The 22,422-nt window shown below is 35.8% G+C and overlaps 1 protein-coding gene and 1 pseudogene across 4 annotated transcripts in view; both read left to right on the plus strand.

The window, feature by feature from the left end:
- SOS1 (SOS Ras/Rac guanine nucleotide exchange factor 1) overlaps positions 1-22,422 on the plus strand; it is a 129,490-nt gene that overhangs the window by 63,398 nt on the left and 43,670 nt on the right. For all 4 annotated transcript variants that reach the window (XM_043918184.1, XM_043918185.1, XM_043918188.1 and 1 more), the window contains 3 exons: positions 2,441-2,584; positions 7,037-7,147; positions 7,224-7,322. In XM_043918184.1, coding sequence (XP_043774119.1) covers positions 2,441-2,584; positions 7,037-7,147; positions 7,224-7,322 — 354 coding nt within the window. The remainder of the gene's footprint in view (positions 1-2,440; positions 2,585-7,036; positions 7,148-7,223; positions 7,323-22,422) is intronic.
- On the plus strand, positions 5,764-5,894 carry LOC122704207 (annotated as a pseudogene).

The following is a 22,422-nucleotide window of genomic DNA, read 5'->3' on the forward strand; positions in this document are numbered from 1 at the left end:
CAACGTTAAATTGCGATACAGTACGAATTACCATAGCAGAAGTTTGACAGCAGTATTTTGGGGAGTGCAAAGGAAGGAGCCAATAACTGAAAATTAGAGAAGGGATTACTGATCTCACAGTAGTAATCAAACCAGCCTGACTGGGTCCTGGAGAAGTACTAAAGAAGAATAGCTGAGATTGTCTAAGGAAGTTGCATCCTAGTAATTTCTAAAACTGTACCTACATAGTCATGGATGAATGATGGAGATGTGGTGCTCACAACAGAGGCTGAGACTGATGTTCAGTCATTGTTATGACAATGAGTGAACATTAAAAAAATAAAGGAGTAAATTATGAGTTGTACAAATCTGTAAATAAACCATTTAATTGTTTACTTTCAATGGATGAATTGCATTGCCTATAAATAATATTTTAATGAAGTTGTTTAAAAAGAGAGAGAGATAAAGAGTAGGCAAAGATATTCTTAGGACACAAAAAAATCAAGAACTATAAAAATTAAAAATTAATATGCTAGACTGCATTAAGACAAAAAAAACTTTTGCTCTTCAAAAAGCATTGTCAGAAAAATAAGAACATAAGCCATATATTGGTGGAAGCTATTTCAAATACATAAATCTAACAAAGGATTGTATTCAGAATATATAAAGAACTTCAGCAATTCAGTAATGAGAAAAACAGCTTGATACTTTTAAATGGGCAAAAAATTTGAACACTTTATAAAAGAAGATACAACAGTGATCAGAAAGCATGTCAAAGGATGACCAACATCAGTAGTCATGGTGTTAATCATTTAGTTGTGTCCGACCCTTTGTGACCCCATGGACTGTAGCCTGCCAGGCTCTTCTGTCCATGGGATTTCCCAAGCACGAATACTGGAGAGGGTTGCCATTCCCTTCTCCAGCGGATCTTCCTGACCCAGGGATTCCTGGTCTCTTGCATTGCAGGCAATTCTTTACCATCTGAGCCAAACTCCCACACATCTTAATAATCATAGGAAAATGCAAATTAAGAGCATTATGAGACACTACTGGATACTCATTAGAAAAGCTAGAATTAAAAAGACTGACAGTACTGGATGTTGAAAAGAATGTGGAGCAACTGCTTTTGGGAAATGTAAAATTCCCACATTACCTGTGAGAATGTAAGCTGGTTTAAATAGTTAGGAAAATAATTTGGTAATTTTTTTTTTTTTAATTTGGTAATTTCATATAACATTAACCATAAATTAGCCTTCAGTTCAGTTCAGTTCAGTCGCTCAGTCGTGTCCAACTCTTTGCGACCCCATGAGTCGCAGCACGCCAGGCCTCCCTGTCCATCACCAACTCCCAGAGTTTACTCATACTACCTAGCAATTCCACTGCAAAATCACACTTGGGCAAAACATCCATTCAAAGTTCAAAATAGACCAGTGGATTTTAACGATACAAAGTTTATATAATTTCAGATTCTACCTTGCAACTAACCTTTAAGAAGCTACATATTGACTTGTGTAATACTGTAAAAAGATAATCACTCCATATATATGCAGTGTCCAGAATAGACAAATCCATAGAGATAGAAAGTGGATCAGTAGTTGCCAGAGGCTGGGAGTGGGTGTGCAAGGGAAGAATGGGGAGTGCTGCTAACAGATACAGTTTCTTGGGGTGGGGGGGGGGATGATGATTTTCTAGAATTTGATGGTAGTAATGATTGATTTGAATCATTTGTGAATATGTGAAAACCGTTGAATAGTATACTTTAAGAGTGAATTTTATGATATGTAACTTGTAGCTCCATAAAAATAGCTATGCAGGAAAAGGAGAGTATCCACAATTGTTTGAATAGACTATTAAAATAGTCCTCTCTTTTCCAACTACGTGTCTTTTAAAGTTAGATTTTCCTCATATGCTTTAACCAAAGCAGTGTATCACAACAGATAGAATGCAGAAATATACATGAAAAGCCAGCTATCTGCAGTTAAGCTAGGTATTAGAGATTGTGTTAGAAAATGTAAAGCAGTACCATTCTCCTCACTAAGATTTTTGGTTGTTTTAGAGAAACTAGCTACTTTTCATAAAAGTGCTATTTATTGTTGTTTTTAAATGAATTAAATGTTTTATAATTTTCTTGGTTTTAATGTCTAATATGGTAAGTGTAGTAAATGGCAATAGTAAATAATTTCTAATATAGTAAACAAATAAGAGTTTTCAATAATTTTTAAGAGTATGAAGGAATCTTGAGACCAGAAAGTTTGAGAACCAGTGACCTAGAGCAATGTACCTACAAATTGTACTTCATTGCAAAAGGAATTCTTTGTCTTTTACTTATGTTTGTAAAGTTGTTAAAATTTTTCACTATATCTGCCATTTAAAATTTCATGATTATAAAATGACTTATTGGCTCAAAATAATTTTTTTATTATACAACCTAACTGAATTAATATGTTTTTCTTCCCAACAGGATGTAGAAAATATATTTAGTCGTATAGTGGATATACATGAACTTAGTGTAAAATTACTGGGCCATATAGAAGATACTGTGGAAATGACAGATGAAGGCAGTCCCCATCCATTAGTAGGAAGCTGCTTTGAAGACTTAGCAGAGGTAAGTACTTTAATTATACACCAGAAATTTCTGAATTTAGAAGGCCTAAATGCAGTTCAAAGGCCTAGATTTAATTCAAATACATTTGAGTAAAAATTGGAATCTGAATTCTTATTTCCAGCTAACATAGACATTAACTGCTGGCTACTCAGCGGTATTGCCCCTTCTTCAAAGGGTCACCGTCAGCATTTGTTGCCATTATTTCATAAAACTTAGAAAAAGTAGTCTCTTTTCCATTATAAAAACAAGCAGATCCCAAAGCTGTTTTCAGATCCCACAGCTCACACTTAATTGGCTATCTTAGCAATGAAGAGGCCACAGAACTTGGGCTTGAGGTCAGGCTACTTATGTTTCAATCTCAACTCTTCTACTTATTAGTTATATATAACCATGGGCAATTTACTTCACATCTCTAAACCTCCCTATCTATATTTGTAAAATAAGGATAATAATAGGACTCAGGATTTTGTGAAAGTTAAATAACCTACCTGAAGTATTTAGCTAGCCACCTTCATACAGCTACTTAATATGTGATAACTGTGCATTATTATTTAGAAAGAGGAAAATGAAGTCCAGGACCTAGTGGAATGGTGATAAAGAATCTGCCTGCCACTGCAGGAGACCCGGGTTCAGTCCCCAGGTCAGGAAGATCCTCTGGAGAAGGGAATAGCAGCCCACTCCAGTATTCTTGCCTGGGAACTCCCATGGACAGAGGAGCCTGGTGGGCTACAGTGTATGTGATCGCAAAAGAGTCAGACATGACTTAGCAACTAAACAAGTGCATTATTATTTAGAATAGGAAAATCAAGTCTAAGGCTTAGATGATGATCACAGGAGTAGAAAAATGGTAACCTTCTTGATACTTCAGCTGCTAAAATATACAAGTTAGCATTGATTGTCATTCTGAAATTTCTAGCTCTTGTTTTGTTCTTATTCTAAAATCAACTATATCTTTTATTATAACTCAGGGTTGAGTTTATAAAACAAATTAAGACTTTCAGATAAAATAATAATGCTGAGTTTAAGCTTCACTACAGCCCCTCAGTGTTGCTTTAACTACATAAAAGTCACAAAATATAAAAAGAAAAAAGGAATATACATAACTAGACTCAAAAACAAGGATGTTCTTCAGCCAGAGGGAAAGTTCTACTCAGAGAAAAGTCAAGGAATACAAGAACTAATGGTAGGAAACATAGTAGTAAATTTTATAAGCTATTGCATATTTTTAAACCAAACTGCTTTTTTGTTTTTAACTTGAAGAGTGAACTAAACTTCTCAGTGCATAATACGGGCTTACCTTCAGAGGATAAGAAAAACTAAACAAGTTTGAAAGTGAAAACCCATCGAAGTGAAAGTCACTTAGTCATGTCCAACTCTTTGCGACCCCATGGACTGTAGCCCACCAGGCTCCTCTGTCCATGTAATTCTCCAGGCAAGAATACTGGAGTAGGTAGCCGTTCCCTTCTCCGTGGGATCTGCCCAACCTAGGGGTTGAACCGAGGTCTCCTGCATTGCAGGTGTATTCTTTACCATCTGAGCCACCAGGGAAGCTCAAGAATACTGGAGTGGGTAGTCTATCCCTTCAGGGGATCTTCCTGACTCAGGAATCAAACCGGAGTCTCCTGCATTGCAGCTTTACCAGCTGAGCTATCAGGGAAAACCTGGTACCAGGGACAGAGAATGTAAAGTTTAAACAACTTTAAACTCTCTTTAAAATTTAGAAAAAAAATTATAAATAATAGCAAACTGTATTTGATTTTTAAAACATTTAGGAAAATCACCAAATAATAGAAATACTACCTATAACAGTGCACAAAAGTATAGAAACAATTTTTAATCATTTCTACGATAATAGGAAAAAATAATGAAGCAAAGAAAGCAGTGATAATGAAAACAAAATACAGTCATCCTTCAGTATTCATGGGGAATTGGTTTCAGGAATCCCCTTTCCAATATCAGAATCTGTGGATGTTCAAGTAACTTCATATAAAATGGTATAGTACAGTTAGCCTTCTGTATCAGCAGATGTGGAAGACAGATACAGAGGGCCGACTGTGTAGTATGATACAAATAAATCCAACTACGTCACACTACTACATCAGTAACTCAGTACGCGCAAGCTGCTGAAACTTGCCTATTTAAAGAAAGTACTTAATTTTTTTAAGGTCTGTTTTATGCAGCTTATAAGTGAAAGTGAAAGTCACTCAAGTTGTGTCTGACTCTGTGCGACCCTATGGACTATATAGTCCATGGAATTCTCGAGGCCAGAATACTGGAGTGGGTAGCCTCCTAGAGATCAAACCCAGGTCTCCCACATTGCAGATGGGTTCTTACCATCTGAGCCACCAGAGAAGCCCAGGAAGACTGGAGTGGGGAGCCTGTCCCTTCTCTAGCGGATCTTCCCAAACCAGGAATCGAACCAGGGTCCTCCTGCATTGCAGGCGGATTCTTTACCAGCTGAGCTACCAGGGAAGCCCTTATAAGACATATACCCAAAACAGAGACTCAGAAATACTAGGTTGGTGCAAACGTTAATTGCTGTTTTGGACCATGAATTTTAAATCATTATAACTAGGCTCAGGCACATCTTTATTAACCAAAATAGGAACCATTACAATGAGCACATTTTTGCCAATGAGAAATAAGTTTGTGTATTCCTGTAGCATAAAAACCCATGCTCAGGATTCCATGAACTCTTAAAAAGTATTTTTTGTCTCCTGCTGATTGTAGAAGTATATTTTCCCTGCAAAAAGTTGTCAAGCTGCTTGAAGAAGTGATAGTTGGTTGGCAAGAGATCAGGTGAATATGGTGGATGAGTCTTAAAACCACAGGGTATTCAGAAGTAAGCCCAATAAACATATGCAAGATTTTTGTTAACAAAATATTAAAATAGATTCATAAGGAAGATCAAAAATGGAGACACAAAAAGTGACTCGGTTTTAGGATTATATACATATATTATTAAAACTGGGAAAGAATAAGAAAAATATGAACCTGTTTATACTCTAAAACACTGTGTCCAGTATGATATATCTTAGGATATATTTTATGATATATCTTAAATGATTGACGTTTTTAAAAAATTAATATAACATTTCACATTAACATTAAAATCTCAACAAATAAGAAAAAGCATAGAATGTTAAGGTCATTCAGAAATTTCTTTAAAATGTTGGCCAAGCTTTGTGCAGTGGCAGTATCATAGCCAATGAGGTTTATCCGAGGCACGATTATTGCTAATTGAAAACTAAAATGTTGGCCAAAGTAGGAATAGAAGGGACCTTTCTTAATCTAGTAAAGGATATCTATCGGAAACCTATAGAAGATATATTTAATGACTAAGCTGTAGGAGAATGCCACTCACTACTTATATTGAGCACTCTAATAGAGATACTAGCCAAAAGATAGGAAAAGAAGAAATAAAAGTGTTCTATTTGTAATCAGCATAATTTTCTACATAGCAAATCCAAGAAAATGTATAGTGTTATAACTATTAGGTAGGTTCAATACAGTTGCTAGATAAAAGACCTATATGTGTACATATATATCTTTCCTTAAAAAAATAAGTCTGATAAATAGCAGGGTAAGTTAAAATAAATATCATATTTTCTGTCATTCACTCCTAACTTCTTTTGCAGTCCTCCACTAGATGTCCTCTTCCTCCTCTTTCTAGAATTACCCTTCATAAAATTGAGCTCTTGCTAGAATCTACAACACTATTTTCATAATAGTTTGGAGGTTTTGTGTTTTTATTTTTACCTAGAATAGGGCACAGGATGGAGGAGAGTGGAGATCCTACCTCCTGAGAAAAATCACAATACCTGCTCACTTTTTTTCTTCAGGATTCACCAGAGCTAGTAATTATAACCTTTAGAATTGTTTAGTTTATTAATGATTGATGATGGTAAAATTTTTTGGCAATTTGAATTAAATTATTTAATTGTTTTGTGAAAACTGTAACAGTGGATTTTAGGTGATACAAACAGTTTACTTTCAGCTTGCAGGATGTGAAAGTAAGTCTACCTCTAAGAAGTAATCATGAGAAAATAAATGCTTGGCATCAGTATTCTAAATTTTTATACTTTATATGGTTATAGATATCTATGCTCTTTATTATTCAGGCTAAATTTCATTTTCCAGATCCCAAATCCCCCCATATGTTTGTTCATAATACTCTACTAGAATCCTTTCATGGGAGGTGTCATAACATGCTAGAATCCCATTACTCATCAGAAAAAAATTCATTTTCTTTCTTACTTGAGAATATTAGGTTTACTCTAGTAAAATTAATAGCTATATAATTTTGCTTTGAGGCTTTAAAAGAAATATGTAATGTAATTGTGCAGTGATAGAAGTGCTCATAATATAATCTTTCTGTGTTTATGGAGGTGGGTTATTTATTCTTTACCGTAGAGAAAGATTATTTATGTTTTACCTTTTTTATTTTCTAAGGAACTGGCATTTGATCCATATGAATCATATGCTCGAGATATTCTACGACCTGGATTTCATGATCGTTTCCTTAGTCAGTTATCAAAGCCTGGAGCAGCACTCTATTTGCAGGTATATAGTAATTTTTAGATCAAGATATAAGATGCCTGGAAAGTAAACTTAAAAATTAAATCACTTTGTTTTCTAGTCAATAGGCGAAGGTTTCAAAGAAGCTGTTCAATATGTTTTACCCAGGCTACTTCTAGCCCCTGTTTACCACTGTCTACATTACTTCGAACTTCTGAAGGTAAGAAAACTCTTTCTTCTACTTATAAAATATTCAAGTGTGATACAGTTTTTTACCAGTTTATTTGTGAACCATTATGTGAGTGCTCATGAGTATGTCTATATCTGTTTTCTTTTTTCTAGTTCAGCAAATATATATGAATTTGCAAAAGAGTGACATATTTTCTCCAGTTTTAATTGTGAATTTTAAAGCAGTCATCAGATATTTTTATCTTGTGTACTTCTTGCTTTCATGGCCAGTTGTTTGGAAACAATCTTGGGTTTGTGCATCCTAGTCTCCATCCTGGGACCTCAGCAGATTCAGGGACTTAGATAAGGGACCACATGTTGGATAATGCCAAAGTAATGGAGAAGATTAATCACCTAATTTTCGTAGCTTAAGTTTGCAACTATGTCTATAAAAACTACTTCTTATTAGTTTAGATACAGTAAACTATAGTAATCCTAGTAAAAAATTTCCCATTTGATTATAGTTCAGAATACTCAATTTAAAAAGTACTGACAGAAAGGATTTTGCTTTTTTCCCCTTTTCCTATTATGCACTGAAATTAACTAGGGAAAGGGGGAACATTAGTTTGTATAATTCAATAGTGTAACTTAGTGATTTACTTTTAAATATCTTAAGTAACTAATGATGTCTGCTTTGGATTATGGATAATATATCCTAAAAAACATCAAGTTTTCTCAAAAAATTTAAATAACGAATGAGATAATAAAGATATTTTATTTATCTGTAATGAACTAGCCCCATGAAGACAAAATATGATATGCATTAATACTATTATTATTTCTTTAGCTTTTAAAAGAATGTTTCATTAAAGAAAAATTTAATATCATGTTGTTATGGAGCATGTATTACTGGAAATCAGATTTATAGTTTGCAGGAGTACATGAAGAAATGGGCTCTCTATAATGAATCAACGAATGAATAGAAAGCCTCTAAATTTAGTAAACTGAAGGAACTCTCATCCTTCCCAGGTGTCTCTACATTTCGGGAACTTGGAGTTCAGTTAGATTTCTTAAGCAGGACAGTTTGAATCAGGAAAGGACTGAGGAAGTTGAAGAACTTAATCACCAGGCAGAGTTATGAAGCTCTTAGCTCTCTGTTCTAGCTGCAAACAGAATACAAGTTATGGTCTTTAGTAGTATAGGATGATTATTTTAAGAGGATAATCAAGAAGAAGCATTTGGTGTATAAAATCATTCTTTGTAAAGAATGACAAACCATAGTCTCAGAATGGGTCATTTGCACACAAGTTTATTATATAGACCTTTCTTCATAATGGCATCTCTAATAATGGGATTTTTTTTTACCTGAGACTGTAATGAAGTTATCTTAATAGTATAAGAGAAATTAATTATTTACTCCCCCAAATATAGGCAATTAAATTAAAAAAATTTTTAAGTTATGGTATTGAATTTTTTGTTTTATAATTGCATCTATCAGCAACTTAAAAGATTTCTACTGGTAAACACCTGTATTCCTTGTTTGTATTACTGCCTAAATTTCATTGCAAAATTAACAGTATATTGGGCAGAAAATTTTGCCCAGTTAACTCCATAAATTGTCATCACTCCTTTTTATTCTGCCTTCCCTCAGCACTAATGTACTATTTGTGTTTACTGTCTTTCATTTCTATTTGTTGGTATGTTGCTTAAATAATTTTATTGCACAGTATTTTCAAAGTGTATTCTATGGACTGCTAGTCCCATAAGATACTCTAAAGGTCTGGGGGAGGGAATGCCTTGGTGGTCCAGTGGTTAGGACTCCATGCTGTCACTGCTGAGGGCCTGGGTTCAGTCCCTGGTTAGTGAGCTAAGATTCCACATGTTCAGTGGTCAAGTATATTTTGGAAAAACTGTATCCTTAATTACACTCCTAGAAATGTTCAGTATATGTTAGAATATTAAAGGCTTTGTAAAATTGTGCAATAAAGCAATCTATATAAAACTATCTAAAGCAGTTAATTCCCAAATTAATTAGGCCATTTGTTGTTTAGTTACTAAGACGTATCCAACTCTTTGTGACTCCATGGACTCCTCTGTCCATGGGATTTCCCAGGCAAGAATACTGGAGTGGATTGCCATTTCCTTCTCTGGGGGATTTTCCTGACCCAGCAGTTGAACCTGCATCTCCTGCATTGGCAGTCAGATTTTTTTACTGCCAAGCCACCAGGGAAACCCAAGTAGGCCATGAAACCCTTAAAAAATGTAATGTTTTTCTGGCAGTTACTTTGGGAAACTATCATAGAATACTTCCATCAGAATAACTGAAAGACCTTCTAACACTTAACAGTATTAAGATTTTTTTCCAACAACATGATTCTCACTAACTAAATTTTTTTAATCTGGGTATTGCCATAACGCCAAGTTCCAGGGTGGACTTGGTGATTTTGGACTCAACAATGATTAAATAAAATCAGCAGGGAACAGCAAAATCTTAAGACATCATTGACAATTGGAATAATTTATCTATGGCATGGAGTGACCTCTGAAGGCTCACTGGACTAGATAGGAGTCTGATGTTTCTTTTCTGGTTCTAGACTGGTAGCCAACTAGCTGAGTTGCCTGCAACAAGTCACCTCACCTTCTGAGCCTTGGTTTTCTTATCTGTGAAATGCCTATCTCACTGGGTTGTTCTGTCAACCAGGAGAGTGTATGTAAAAGTATTTAAGATACAGTAAAAATATAAATACCGAGTATTGTCATTACTGGAGACTTTTCTTCTTGTCTTGTAGGTATCTTCAACTTAAACTAACATCTTATTCCCTTCATCTTTCACCACTTAGCTCTCTCTCCTGCCTGCCTGAATTTGTATTCCATTTCTTTGTTGATCAGCTCAGATCCCTTCACCAGAAGCCTCAGTGCCATCTTTGATTCTTCTCTCTCCCTTATTTGTAGAGCATCATGGTTTGATTCCAGAAATGAGTCTGAAATCCAGTCTGTTCCCCTGTTGCACTGACATGGCCTTAGGCCAGACCCTCAGCATGTCTTTCCTGGGTTACTGTAGCAGTTTCCTATAAGGTCTTGTATCTCATGGAACTCTCAGTTTGAAAAGTGCATTTAGTGTCCTTTTGAACTGGGACTCAAAGTCTAAATTCTTTAACTTTTCTTCAGCCTCATCTCTCAATATTTGGTGTTATTTACCTTATGCTTTAGCCATAAGAAAATTTCCAAGCAGCCCTGGAAATGTCAAGTCTGTTCAGAATTCCTTATCTTTTTTCCTATTTCCCTGGAATTTCTCTTCTATCTCTACCATCCCCTTTCGTCTGAGAAATTCCTGCTTATCAAAGAGTTTGTTCAAATGTCGATTCTCTATCTAAAGTTTCCCTCCATTCTCTAGGCTGAATCTTTGACTAAGCTGCTTTATTTTCTTCATATCTCTATAGAACATGTCTCATTTTTATTGTCTACCTTGTCGTCAGAATGGAGCTAAACCCTATGTATCTTTGAATTCTCTTGCCTAGCAGTGTTTGGCATTTAGACATTTAATAAATGCTTGTTACAAGATAATAACAAAAATAAGGTAAGTTTTCCTTAGAATTTATGTTTGTAGGAATAGTTAACCTGTAAATTGTATACAGTTACATTTACTTTGGAAATTTAAAATGCCTAAACTTTACAAATTCAGAGAATAAAAGTTTAGTTATTGATAGTATGACTTTAATGCCACTGAAACTGGAAAAAAGAAGTAACTCCCTTACCCATCCCCCTCAAGTTAGGAGTCAAGTCTTTGAAACCTTTAATTAACTTTTTCACATTAAAGTTCATTTAAAATCAACAACTTCCTTTGTGTCCTTTTGAAAACCTTATTGCTCTAGTAATGTGATTTTTCTATGTGAAGTTTAATTTGCTTTATTAAACAAATTTAGAGTTGTTTCTTGGGGCTAAGTATTTTGAAGTTTACCTAATCAGCACATTGTTCAGTTCAGCAACAACAGTAACCTTTTCTTCTTTAAATATATTATCTTATCCTCTTGAGGTAAACTCAGACAAATGTTAGAAAAAATTATCCAGGATGATTTTGAGCAAATCAGTTCCCTAGAGAATTACCTATTCTTTTCCCAATGCACTGGATACCTGTAACCTAGGAGATATGAATCGTCTCCCTTAATTTCAAAAGCAGGTTCAAATCTAAATTGCAACTTGTGCATTAGTGTATTCATTTCCTAGGGCTGCTAGAGGAAAGCACCACAGACTGAGTGGCTTAAAAACAACAGAAATGTATTCTTTCACAATTCTGGGTGTCGGCAGGGCCATCCTCTTTCTAAAGGCTCTAGGGAAGAATCCTTCCTGCCTTTTCTTTAGCTTCTGGTGTATCCCGGTAACCCTTGGCATCCTTTGGCTTATAGATGCCCTCACTTCAATCTTTGCCTCAGTCTTCTTTCTTTACATCTTCACATTCTTGTCTGTTTCCTCTGCATTCAAATCTCTTCTTCCTTTTTCATACAATACCAAGTTAGTGGATGTAGGGCCTACCGTAATCCGGTGTGACCTCATCTCAGCTTGATTATATCTGCAAAGGTCCAATTTTCAAATAACATCATGTTCACAGGTACCAGGGGTTAGGACTTTGGAGGGAACACAGTTCAACCCATTACTTTCAGTTTTTGGTAAAACTGAAAATATAAAAAAATTATATCCATTTTTGTTTTTCTGATTCTCCAGTATATACTGACTTGCTTAAACCCATAAAAATATATTTTTTGCATAGGCCAATTAATCATTGCTTCCTGATCTTAGACTTTAAAATTTAATTTCAATCCGACAGCAATTTAGTGAAAAGCCAGCAATTGCAGTATTTTTCAAATAGTAAAAACTCACAGGTATACAGAATTACTAACAATCATCTGAGCAAGACTAATGTACATAACTGAGGTTGGGGTTATCATGTATTTAAGGGAAACATGTATCATGTTTCCCTTAAATGAAAAAATAATATAAAATTTAACACTTAAAACCTCCATTCTTTTCTTAGGTTTCACTGATAATAAAAAGTGCAAGACTAGCAAAATAACTGAGAGAAGACATTTCCAGGTTTAATTTTAACACGTCATAACAACCCTCTGCTTTTAGATAAGATTAAGAACCAATCAAATAGTAAATATTGCAGTGGATGTTAATTCGTTAATAATAGTGCAGTGCTTGTCTTGGTCACAAGTTTTACTTTAGAAAATAAGAGACACTAAAGATTGTAATCTGAATGCTCACATGACTAGATGCTTCCTGTGTTACATATTAACATTTAATTTCCTAATATTCCTCGATTTTTGTGTACTGACTTGAATAGTTCTTAACTTTTCCCTTTAACATCATAAATATTACCAAAATTATAGTCCCAAATGCTTAAGTACAGAATCATGGGAAGGGATTACAGGTAAGAACTTAGATCTGAATGGTGCAGTGAGTAGAAAACTTAGGAACTGAGGGATGTTAAAAGTAGGAGATACTTTTCCTCCCAGAGTAGTTTTTTTTTTTTTTTTTTTTTCAGGATATAATATAAAACAAATGGAAAAGGCAGATATAAATTGTGCTACATCATTCACTGTAAACACCCTTTAGTGACCTTCACATAGTGCGCCAGAAGCTCTTGTAACCCCCTGCTGCAGACACCTTGTGTGCACTTGTTAATGGCTTTGGTTTGTTGCCTTTTCATTTGGGGAGCGGGAAAGTAACAAACATCTTCTGCTCTAGGTGATTTCTTATGTAGTTTTTTTCAATGTTCTCCATCTGGTTGCTGTATGCTTCAGACCATTTTTTTTATACTGCCCATAAGCCAATGTTTAATACCAGTAATAAGAGGAGATTTAGAAAGCATAGCTTCTCTCTGAGTATCACAAAAATAAGCCCAGAAGAGGTCTGTCTAGCTTCCATTCCTTTGAACTAGCTTTCTAAATTTAGAAATTCTTTTCCAGAAACCATGGACTCAAAGCATTGAGCTAAATGGTATATCTGACCACAGATGTTGATGACTAAAGTTAAACATAAGATAGTATAATTCAGAAACCATTATAAACAAACAGCTGATTAATGTTTTACTCTAGTTTTAAAATTTTAAATCAACTAAACTGCTATGAGGAACCTTTATAGTTTTGGTGATTTTCTCTCTGATAAGAACAGAGCGATGGTTTTGAGAGGTATTTTATTTCATAAATGATATTATCGTAACATTCTTTAGGGTTAATTTCCTGTTTAAAGTTCAAAATCCTTTCGTGTTTAAGGTTTTTAACTTGCTTTTACATTATTCCTTTTTCTGCCGTTTTTCTCCTCTTTCTGGATTGCCAGTTACAAGGCGTGTAGAACTACTTCATGTTGTCCCGTACATCTCTGAGACTATTCATTTTTCTTAAATGATTTTGGTTTTTGTTCTTCAAAGTGGTAATTTCTGTTGCTCTGTCAATAGAATTATTAGTCGTTATACTTACTCTAGAATTTCCATTTGGATTTTGTTTTATAGTTTCCAGAGACTCCCTGTCTGAGCACTCAAGAAGACCATGTTTTCCTTTAATTCTTTGAATATGGTCACAAAAACTACTTTGAGGTCTTCCCAACATCTGGGCCACATGGAGCCAGTTTCTACTAACTGGATTTTTCCCTCAAATATGGGTCACATTTTCCCAGTATTTTTGCTGGCTAACAACTCTGGATTCTGTTGTGCTGAGGATTGTTGGGGTTCCATTTGTGGATTTGGGTTTTGCTTTGTTTTGGATTGTTGGGTTTTTACTCTAGTGGGCAGTTAACTTCTGATTTGTGTGTGTGCATGCTCAGTCGTGTCCGACTCTTTACAGCCCCATGGACTGTAGCCCGCTAGACTCCATTGTCCATGGAATTTTCCTGTCAAGAATACTGGAGTGGGTTGCCATTTCTTACTCCATGGATATTCCCGACCCAGGGATTGAACCCACATCTCCTTCACTGATAGCTGGGTTCTTTACCATTGTGTCACCTAGGACTCAACTGCAAATTTGTCTCTGCTGTATTGTGTAGCAGCTGATATCTCTGTTCACTTTTTAGGATTTCCATATGCTGCTCTTTTAGCCTAATTCTCTCCTGTCTGCCCTACATGAGTATGACTTGACAGACTAAATGTTTGGGCAGAGATAATGTTGAGATTTGGGGGTACAGTCTCTGGTTCCCTTACACCTAGATATTCCCCATTAATTTCCATTCCTCTACCAGACTCAAGCTGTTTCCTAACACCTTAAACCAGTAAGACTTCAGCTTTCTGCTGTTTGAGCTATGTACATTTGAGAAATAAACTCAGTTTAAGAAACTCAGAACTTTATATCCATTATAGCACTGTCTTTCAAAAGTATATTTCTTTTTGGTCTCTGCCACATTACTTCACTGGAGTCTTTTCATGCATTCAGAGTTTAGCAGTCAGCCAGATGTTTGGGTAGAATTTATTCTCAGATTTTGTGTCTCAACCTTCTGTAGTTGATTCACTTCCAGATCTCCCCCTTCATTTCCTCTTATATTTTTCTGTCTTTCATCTCTAGCCTGTAACTCTTCCTTTCATTCTTCCTCACTGTCATCATGGGAGGTTGGGGGTAAACCCTAATCCCACAACTGTACACTTTCTAGTTGTAACTTTTTAAGAGCAATAGTACTTCTGGCTTATGCTCTCTTTTAGATGTTTTCCAGTGCCTATAAATATTTTTAATTTTTTGTTTAGATTGAATAATTGTTATCTGCAGATGGTTCTCAAGACTACTGCACCACCATTACTAGACGTTCTTGCATTTTTTTTAGCTCTACTTCAGTATTTGTTGTGGCTTTGTTATCTGTGACAATAGGAGGGGATACAGTGAAGGGCTGCAACTCAGATTCCACAGGTAGGCAAGAGAGCCGCTAACATTAGAAAATGTATTCTACTAAATTTAAAGATAAAAATAGCTAAATGCTGTTTAAAATACAATTTGAATATTGGGCGTGTTTAAAAATCAGTTGCATTGGTTATTTGGGGAGCTTCCCTGGTAGCTCAGCTGGTAAAGAGTCTGCCGGCAGTGTAGGAGATCCCAGTTTGATTCCTGAGTCAGAAAGTTCCCCTGGAAAAGGGATAGGCTACCCACTCCAGTATTCTTGGGCTTCCATGGTGACTCAGATGGTAAACAATCCACTTGGAATGTGGGAGACCTGTGTTCGTTCCCTGAGTTGGGAAGATCCCCTGGGGAAGGGCATGCCAACCCACTCCAGTATTCTGGCGTGGAGAATCCCCATGGACAGAGGAGCCTGGCAGGCTACAGTCCATGGGGTCACAAAGAGTTGGACAGGGCTGAGCGACCAAGCAGAAGCACAGTTGTTAAATCATCCTATCTTTTTCCTCACCTAGATAACATGCTTGAGCTTAAAATATTCCCATACCAAAACATTACACAAATTTTATCCGATTAGCAGGAATTCTAAAAACTTTTTACAGTTACCTAAGATTACTTCAATCTGAAAGCATAATAGTGATACTTGGAAATAGATCTCCTTGTTTTTCTTTTTTTGCTGTTGTGTTATGACTTCTTCATCAAATAAACACTGTATTCAGTTTTATCCCCCTTTTTTAGTAGGAAATTCACCAAACTCTCTCCTTCTTTAAGCCAAAAATAAAAATAAATTTGGCCTTATTACAGAAAATTGGTTTTAAGTCAGAATGAAAGGAGCTTGGTAACATTATTCACCAGCATTTTGGCCTTTCAGTTATATTTCAGTTTCTTTCTTCTTTTTTTAAGTTGTAAGATCTTTTCTTTCATTAAGTGCTTCGCTGTTTTAAAAAGTTTTCAGAATTTCTAATACTATAATATTTAACTGGTAATTATTTTACTAATAGATAATAATACTTTTACCATTATCTGTCTCTATCATTCTTTTGTTCAGAAATACTGAAAAACTTTTTCATAGACAGTTTTAACTCTTATTATATACTTAATGTTTGTATTAATTGTAATTTTCCATTTGTCTGGACAGCAAAGACAGACAAAAGGGGATGAATAAAATCAATTTAGCAAAATCTTAAGAAAAATGCTACAGATATTTTAATGAATCCGTTTACTTTTTTTTTTTTTTGGACCAATGCATACCGATGTATAGTCACTTTCATTTTAAAATTTTTTAATTAAAAAATTATTTTTTACGTTTTAGAGGTTCTTTTAATTACATTTTATTTTTTATTTTTAAATTAATCTTATTGGAGTATAGTTGCTTTTCAGTGTTGTGTTAGCTTCTGCTGTACAGCAAGGTGAATCAGCCACACATACACATATGTCCCCTCTTTTTAGATTCCCTTCTCATTTGGGTTACCACGAGCATTAAGTAGAGTTGCCATTTACTTTTTCAAAACCATAAAATCTTGCCTTGTCTTTCTTTGATAACTGCATGTTTCAGACTGGAAACTGAACTTACCATCAGTCTGATGGCTAAGACCATTTAAAGCCCATTTTAATAAGGTATATGGGCTTCCCTGGTGGCTCAGACAGTAAAGAATCTGCCTGCAGTGTGGGAGATCGGGATCGATCCCTCTGTTGGGAAGATTCACTGGAGAAGGAAACGGCTACACACTCTAGTATTCTTGCCTGGAGAATTCCATGGACAGAGAAGTCTGGCGGGCTACAGGCTGTGGGGTCACAAAGAGTCAGACATGACTACGCGACTAACACTTTCACTTTAATAGATATACAGAAAATTGAAGAGCATATAGTTAGCTAAAAGTACTAAATTATTACTTTTTAAAGAAACACCTTTATTGAGATACAATTAACAAGCTGTACTATTCTCCAATACAATATGCTTTTTTATTTTTTCAAATTATTTCCTTTCCCAAGCACCTGTAGGGGAGGACAGTTTTTTCCTCAACCCTTTTAGAGTCTCTGGCTGGTCTGAAAAGGAAATTGACAAAAATTAACAGGAGAAAAGCATACAGATTTATTTAATGTAAGTTTTGCTTGACATAGGAACCTTACATAATGAGTATTTTGAACTGAAGGAACTTGAGAAAATAGAACCGGGAAGATCACTGACCTTTTCTTTCCCTTATGCTTTTTTCTCCGATTTCTTCAACTTTTAAAGTACTCAGTATACCAAGGTGCCAGATTGGGGAATAGTATGTCCTGAACCCTGTCACACCCTTCCCCTCCCCAACTCCCATCTCATCATTTACTCATGAAGTTTACCTAGAAAAAGCAGTGACCCCTTTGCTGTCAGATAATAAACGTGTCAATCCAAAGGTTACTGTTAGTAGCATGAAGAAAATCAGGAATTTTTGCTGATTTCAGTAAGATTAAAGAGATTAAATAAAGAGAGGGGTATGAAAAAGGAAATGGGGTAGTGTAGGCCGTCTATGGGGTCGCACAGAGTCGGCCATGACTGAAGTGACTTAGCAGCAGCAGCAGCAGGCTGTTTATTGTCCACTTATCTTTTGAACAGCTGTGCTTATTTATTGTGTAAGCAAATCAAATTCACTTTCTTGAAAACTCCTCATCTTTCCCAGCAAAACCACTCTTCTGTGTTCATTCACTCAGTGAAGTGGTCCCACTATCCATTTGGTTACTCAAAATAGAGACCTGGAAGTCCTCAACTCTTCTCTATCATTTTCCACATTACATCCACTTGTGTGTGTGTGTGTTAGTTGCTCAGTCGTGTCCAACTCTTTGTGACCCCATGAACTATAGCCCATCAGGCTCCTCTCTCCATAGGATTTTCCAGGCAAGAATACTGGAGTGGGTTGCCATTGCCGCCTCCAGGGGATATTCAAGATCCAGGGATTGAACCAGTGTCTCCTGTGTCTCCCGCATTGCAGGCAGATTCTTTACCCGCTGGGCCATCAGAAAAGCCCCCTAGTGACCAAATAAGTCCTTTTCATTCTTGAAAAGGATCTTTTGATTTCATCTTCTGTTCATTTCTTCTCAATACTCTGAGAGCCATGATCATCTCATCAACATCTCCATTTAGTCTCATCCCCACCCCATCCCCCAATTTGCTGTTGAGTAGATAACCAAACCAAAGCCATCCTAAAATGCAGATTTGATAGCATTAGCCACTAGGTTAGAATCCTTAATGGCTCCCCATTGACCCAGGTTAATGTTCAAGTTCCTAATAAGGGTTACAGTCCTGGCTTGGTTATTGTTGACTTCTCCAGCATCTTGACCCATCACTTCTGTCCACCCCTAACCCCTTCCCACTCACCGAGTTCTACTCTTCAGTTCATTTCTCTCAACGTTGGCCCTAAATAACTCTTTGAATTAACAAACTATTTCCTCTGCCTAATACATTTTTTTGTACCTCTGTTGCCCCATGGCTAAACCATTCTTATCCTTCAAACTTTATAGTCATTTCTTTCTGGAAGCCTTCTTTGCTATATTCTTCTGTCCCTTTATTAGGTTAGGGATTCTTGCTGTATATTTCCGGAGTGCCCTATGTTTCCCCATTATATCATTTTGTTGTTCATTTGTCTTCTCTTTAACACTCTAAGCTCTAACAGCAGTGCCCAGATTTTGCTTGCTCATTATCATATTTTTATTACTTATGAGTGATAGGGGCTTCCCTGGTAGCTCAGCTGGTAAAGAATCCTTCTGCAGTGCTGGAGACCCTGGTTCAATTCCTGGGTCAGGAAGATCACCTGGAGAAGGGGTAGGCTACCCACTCCAGTATTCTTGGGTTTCCCTTATGGTTCAGCTGGTAAAGAATCCACCTGCAATGTGGGAGACCTGAGTTCGATCCCTGGGTTGGGAAGATTCCCCTGGAGAAGGGAAAGGCTACCCACTCCAGTATTTCTGCCTGGAGAATCCCCATGGACAGAGGAACCTGGCAGGCTACAGTCCATGGGGTCAAAAAGAGTCAGACAAAACTGAGCAACTTTCACTTTCTTTCATGAATGATAGATGGTTAATTAAATATTTGTTCAATTAATTCTGATTGGAACTTTTACTGGAAGTCTTCTGTAGACTGCCCTTTTGAGTCTTTTTCCAATCAGCTACTGTTAATATTCTAAATAGTTTCTAAAAATGTAGAAAAAAAGACCATTTCATTATCTTAATAAGACTTGTGACTTTCCTCAAAAACTTTGAGCATTTTGCATTTATTTCCTAATAGTGAACTATGTCATGTTATAATTTATATTTTAAGATTTCCTTTTTATATTTTCAACCATTGACTAGTTTAATAAAGATGCTATTTCATTTAAATTACAATTATGGAAGAATTATACTATTTTACTGTTACATTATTTATTTCATGTAATAGATACCATGTTGAAAATGGTCATCTCTTCACTTGTCTAGGGAGAAAATGAGGGTTAAGTAAAAAAGATCAAATTTTGTTAATATCATTAAAATCATATACTGGTTGAAATTTTATGTATTGTAGAATTATCTGCATATTTGAAATTACTTTAACTCAAAAAATAACTTCTGGGGGGAAAGGAAGGAACTTCCTGTTATGAAATTTACTTCATGATTCCCATCTTTGCTTCTGTCTCACATTTTGTGATGAAATCTTATATGTATATATAATATTTAAGATAAAGATAAACCTTTATTTTCCAAATCTTAATTATATTAGTATATATTTTTTTAAAATTATAAAAGTACAGTTGATTTACAATAGTGTGTAAGTTTCAGGTGTAAGCACAGCAATTTAGTTATACTACAGTCTTTATTCCTCGATGACCTATTTTGTCATCCTTATGCATTGTAATTTACCATTTGAATGGAATAAGTTTTATTTGATGAATATTTTTTAAACAGGTATTTACAGTCTTTTCAGTTCTCTGGATAGTGTATTGAAAAGGGCTGAGAGTTGAGACTCCTGGGTTCTGGTCCTGCTTGCCTCCATCATCAAGTAATTGGCAGTTCCTTCATTTTATATTATTTTGTGTTGGAGAAAACTAATTTCTAGAAATGAAAGCATATAGATTCAAGTTTGTTTTTTTAAAAGAGAAGGCACTATTTGATTGTGTATTAGTTGGACTTATAAAATTGTGTCAGGTTCAACACTTTATTTTTTTATGTATAAACCAATTGTTAATTTTATTCATCTACTGAATACTATTGTGAATTATCTTTTTCCAGTGTATAGCCTCCTAGTTCAGTTCAGTTGAGTCGCTCAGTCGTGTCTGACTGCGACCCCATGGACTGCAGCACGCCAGGCTTCCCTGTCCATGACCAACTCCTGGAGGTTACTCAAACTCATGTCCATCGAGTCGGTGATGCCATCCAACCATCTCATCCTCTGTCATCCCCTTCTCCTCCCACCTTCAATCTTTTCCAGCATTAGGGTCTTTTCCAATGAGTCAGTTCTTCGCATCAGGTGGCCAAAGTATTAAGAGTTTCAGCTTCAGCATCAGTCCTTCCAGTGAATATTCAGGACTGATTTCCTTTAGGATTGACTGGTTTGATCTCCTTGCAGTCCAAGAGACTCTCAAGAGCCATCTCCAACACCACAGTTCAAGAGCATCAATTCTTCAGTGCTCAATTTCTCAGGATTCCCTTTGGGCACACAATATACCATGTTGACTGTAGCTCCTTCTACTTACTTCTAAAGGATTCCTCCCCACCCCAAATCACTGGTGAAAGTGACTCCTTTCTTTTGGAAAATGTAAATTTTGTCATCTCTATAGATCATTATGAGTTACCATTGTGCTTTAGAATATGATTCTCTGGATAAGGTTAAGTATATTCTCATATATGGCAATATATCATCAGGACTTGATAATTTTTAAAACTGTTTAGTGAACAGCATTTGTAAAATTAAATTGTTGCTGTTAGATAATGTTATTAAAATAGGCCCCCATGAAAAGCATGGATATCACTTCGGTAACAAGAAGAGGCTGCTTTGTAAAGTTTCATTTACATACTAATTGCCCTTGCTTTATTTCTGTAGCAACAATAAGCTACCCCTTTGGTGATAGTTAACTTGAATTATTCTTCACCAATGCCCAGTTTAAATCAGCTATGTTAAGTAAAAGAAGCAAAGAATGCTTATCAGAAAAGTCATTTATTACATTGAAATTTGTTTTAGATGCTTGACTAATGCTATAAAGGTAAATATTACATTTAAAAATTATTTCATCAGTAAAGTTTCATGTTTTTTCAAAGACTTTGCATTTGTGCTTTTAAAATAGATTAAAAATATTTTTGCTATACCAGTATATTCTGTATGTGAAATGCTATGCTGTGCTTAGTCACTCAGTCGTGTCCGACTCTTTGCAACCCGATGGGCTGTAGCCTCTCAGGCTCCTCTGTCCATGGGATTCTCCAGGCAAGAGTACTTGAGTAGATTGCCATGCCCTCCTCCAAAGGATCTTCCCAACCAGGGATCAAACGCAGGTCTCCCGCATTGCAGGCAGATTCCTTACTATCTGAGCCACCAGGAAAGCCCCGTGAAATGCTATAGTTAATGGTAGATAACATGACTCAGAAATTTAAAACACTTTTTAGAATAGAAAGTCAAATGCATGTCTAAATGGATCTGTTACTTTGAAAGTTCTTTTTATGTGTGTTAGAATTGTGTGTCTTGTATGACTTCTGGTATTTTTGCCTGAATTAATGATATTAAAAAATCAAAGGATAGACTATAAAGGACTCTAATATTCTATTGCGTGCTAAGTTGCTTCAGTGGTGTCTGACTCTGCAGCCCTATGGACTGTAGCCTGCCAGGCTCCTCTGTCCATGGGATTCTCCAGGCAAGAATACTGGAGCGGGATGCCATTTTCTTCTCCAGGGGATCCCTTGACCCCAGGGATCGAACCCATGTCTCTTACCTCTCCTACATTGGCAGGCAGGTTCTTTACCACTAGCGACACCTGAGAAGCCTGATATTCTGTTAATGTCAACTTTTTTTTTTGTTTTGCCTTATATCATAATGACTTGAATATTGAATGATTAAATTCTGAAACAATTCAATGAAGTAGTTCACTCTTTAGTAGTACTTTCATTACATCATCTAGAATGTTGCCCTTTCTTTGAATGTTACTTTTTCAGTGTTAGATTGTTTGCTGCCTTTGACGCCTAAACTTGATAAAAATTTATGGTAATATTTTATCTATCTCCAAAAATTCTGCTATAGGAGAGGTAAATAGTATAGACTCATAGAGATGAAAAGTGAAAGTGAAAGTCGCT

Source organism: Cervus elaphus, chromosome 11 (genome assembly GCF_910594005.1).
Source record: "Cervus elaphus chromosome 11, mCerEla1.1, whole genome shotgun sequence".
NCBI classification, from domain to species: domain Eukaryota; kingdom Metazoa; phylum Chordata; class Mammalia; order Artiodactyla; family Cervidae; genus Cervus; species Cervus elaphus.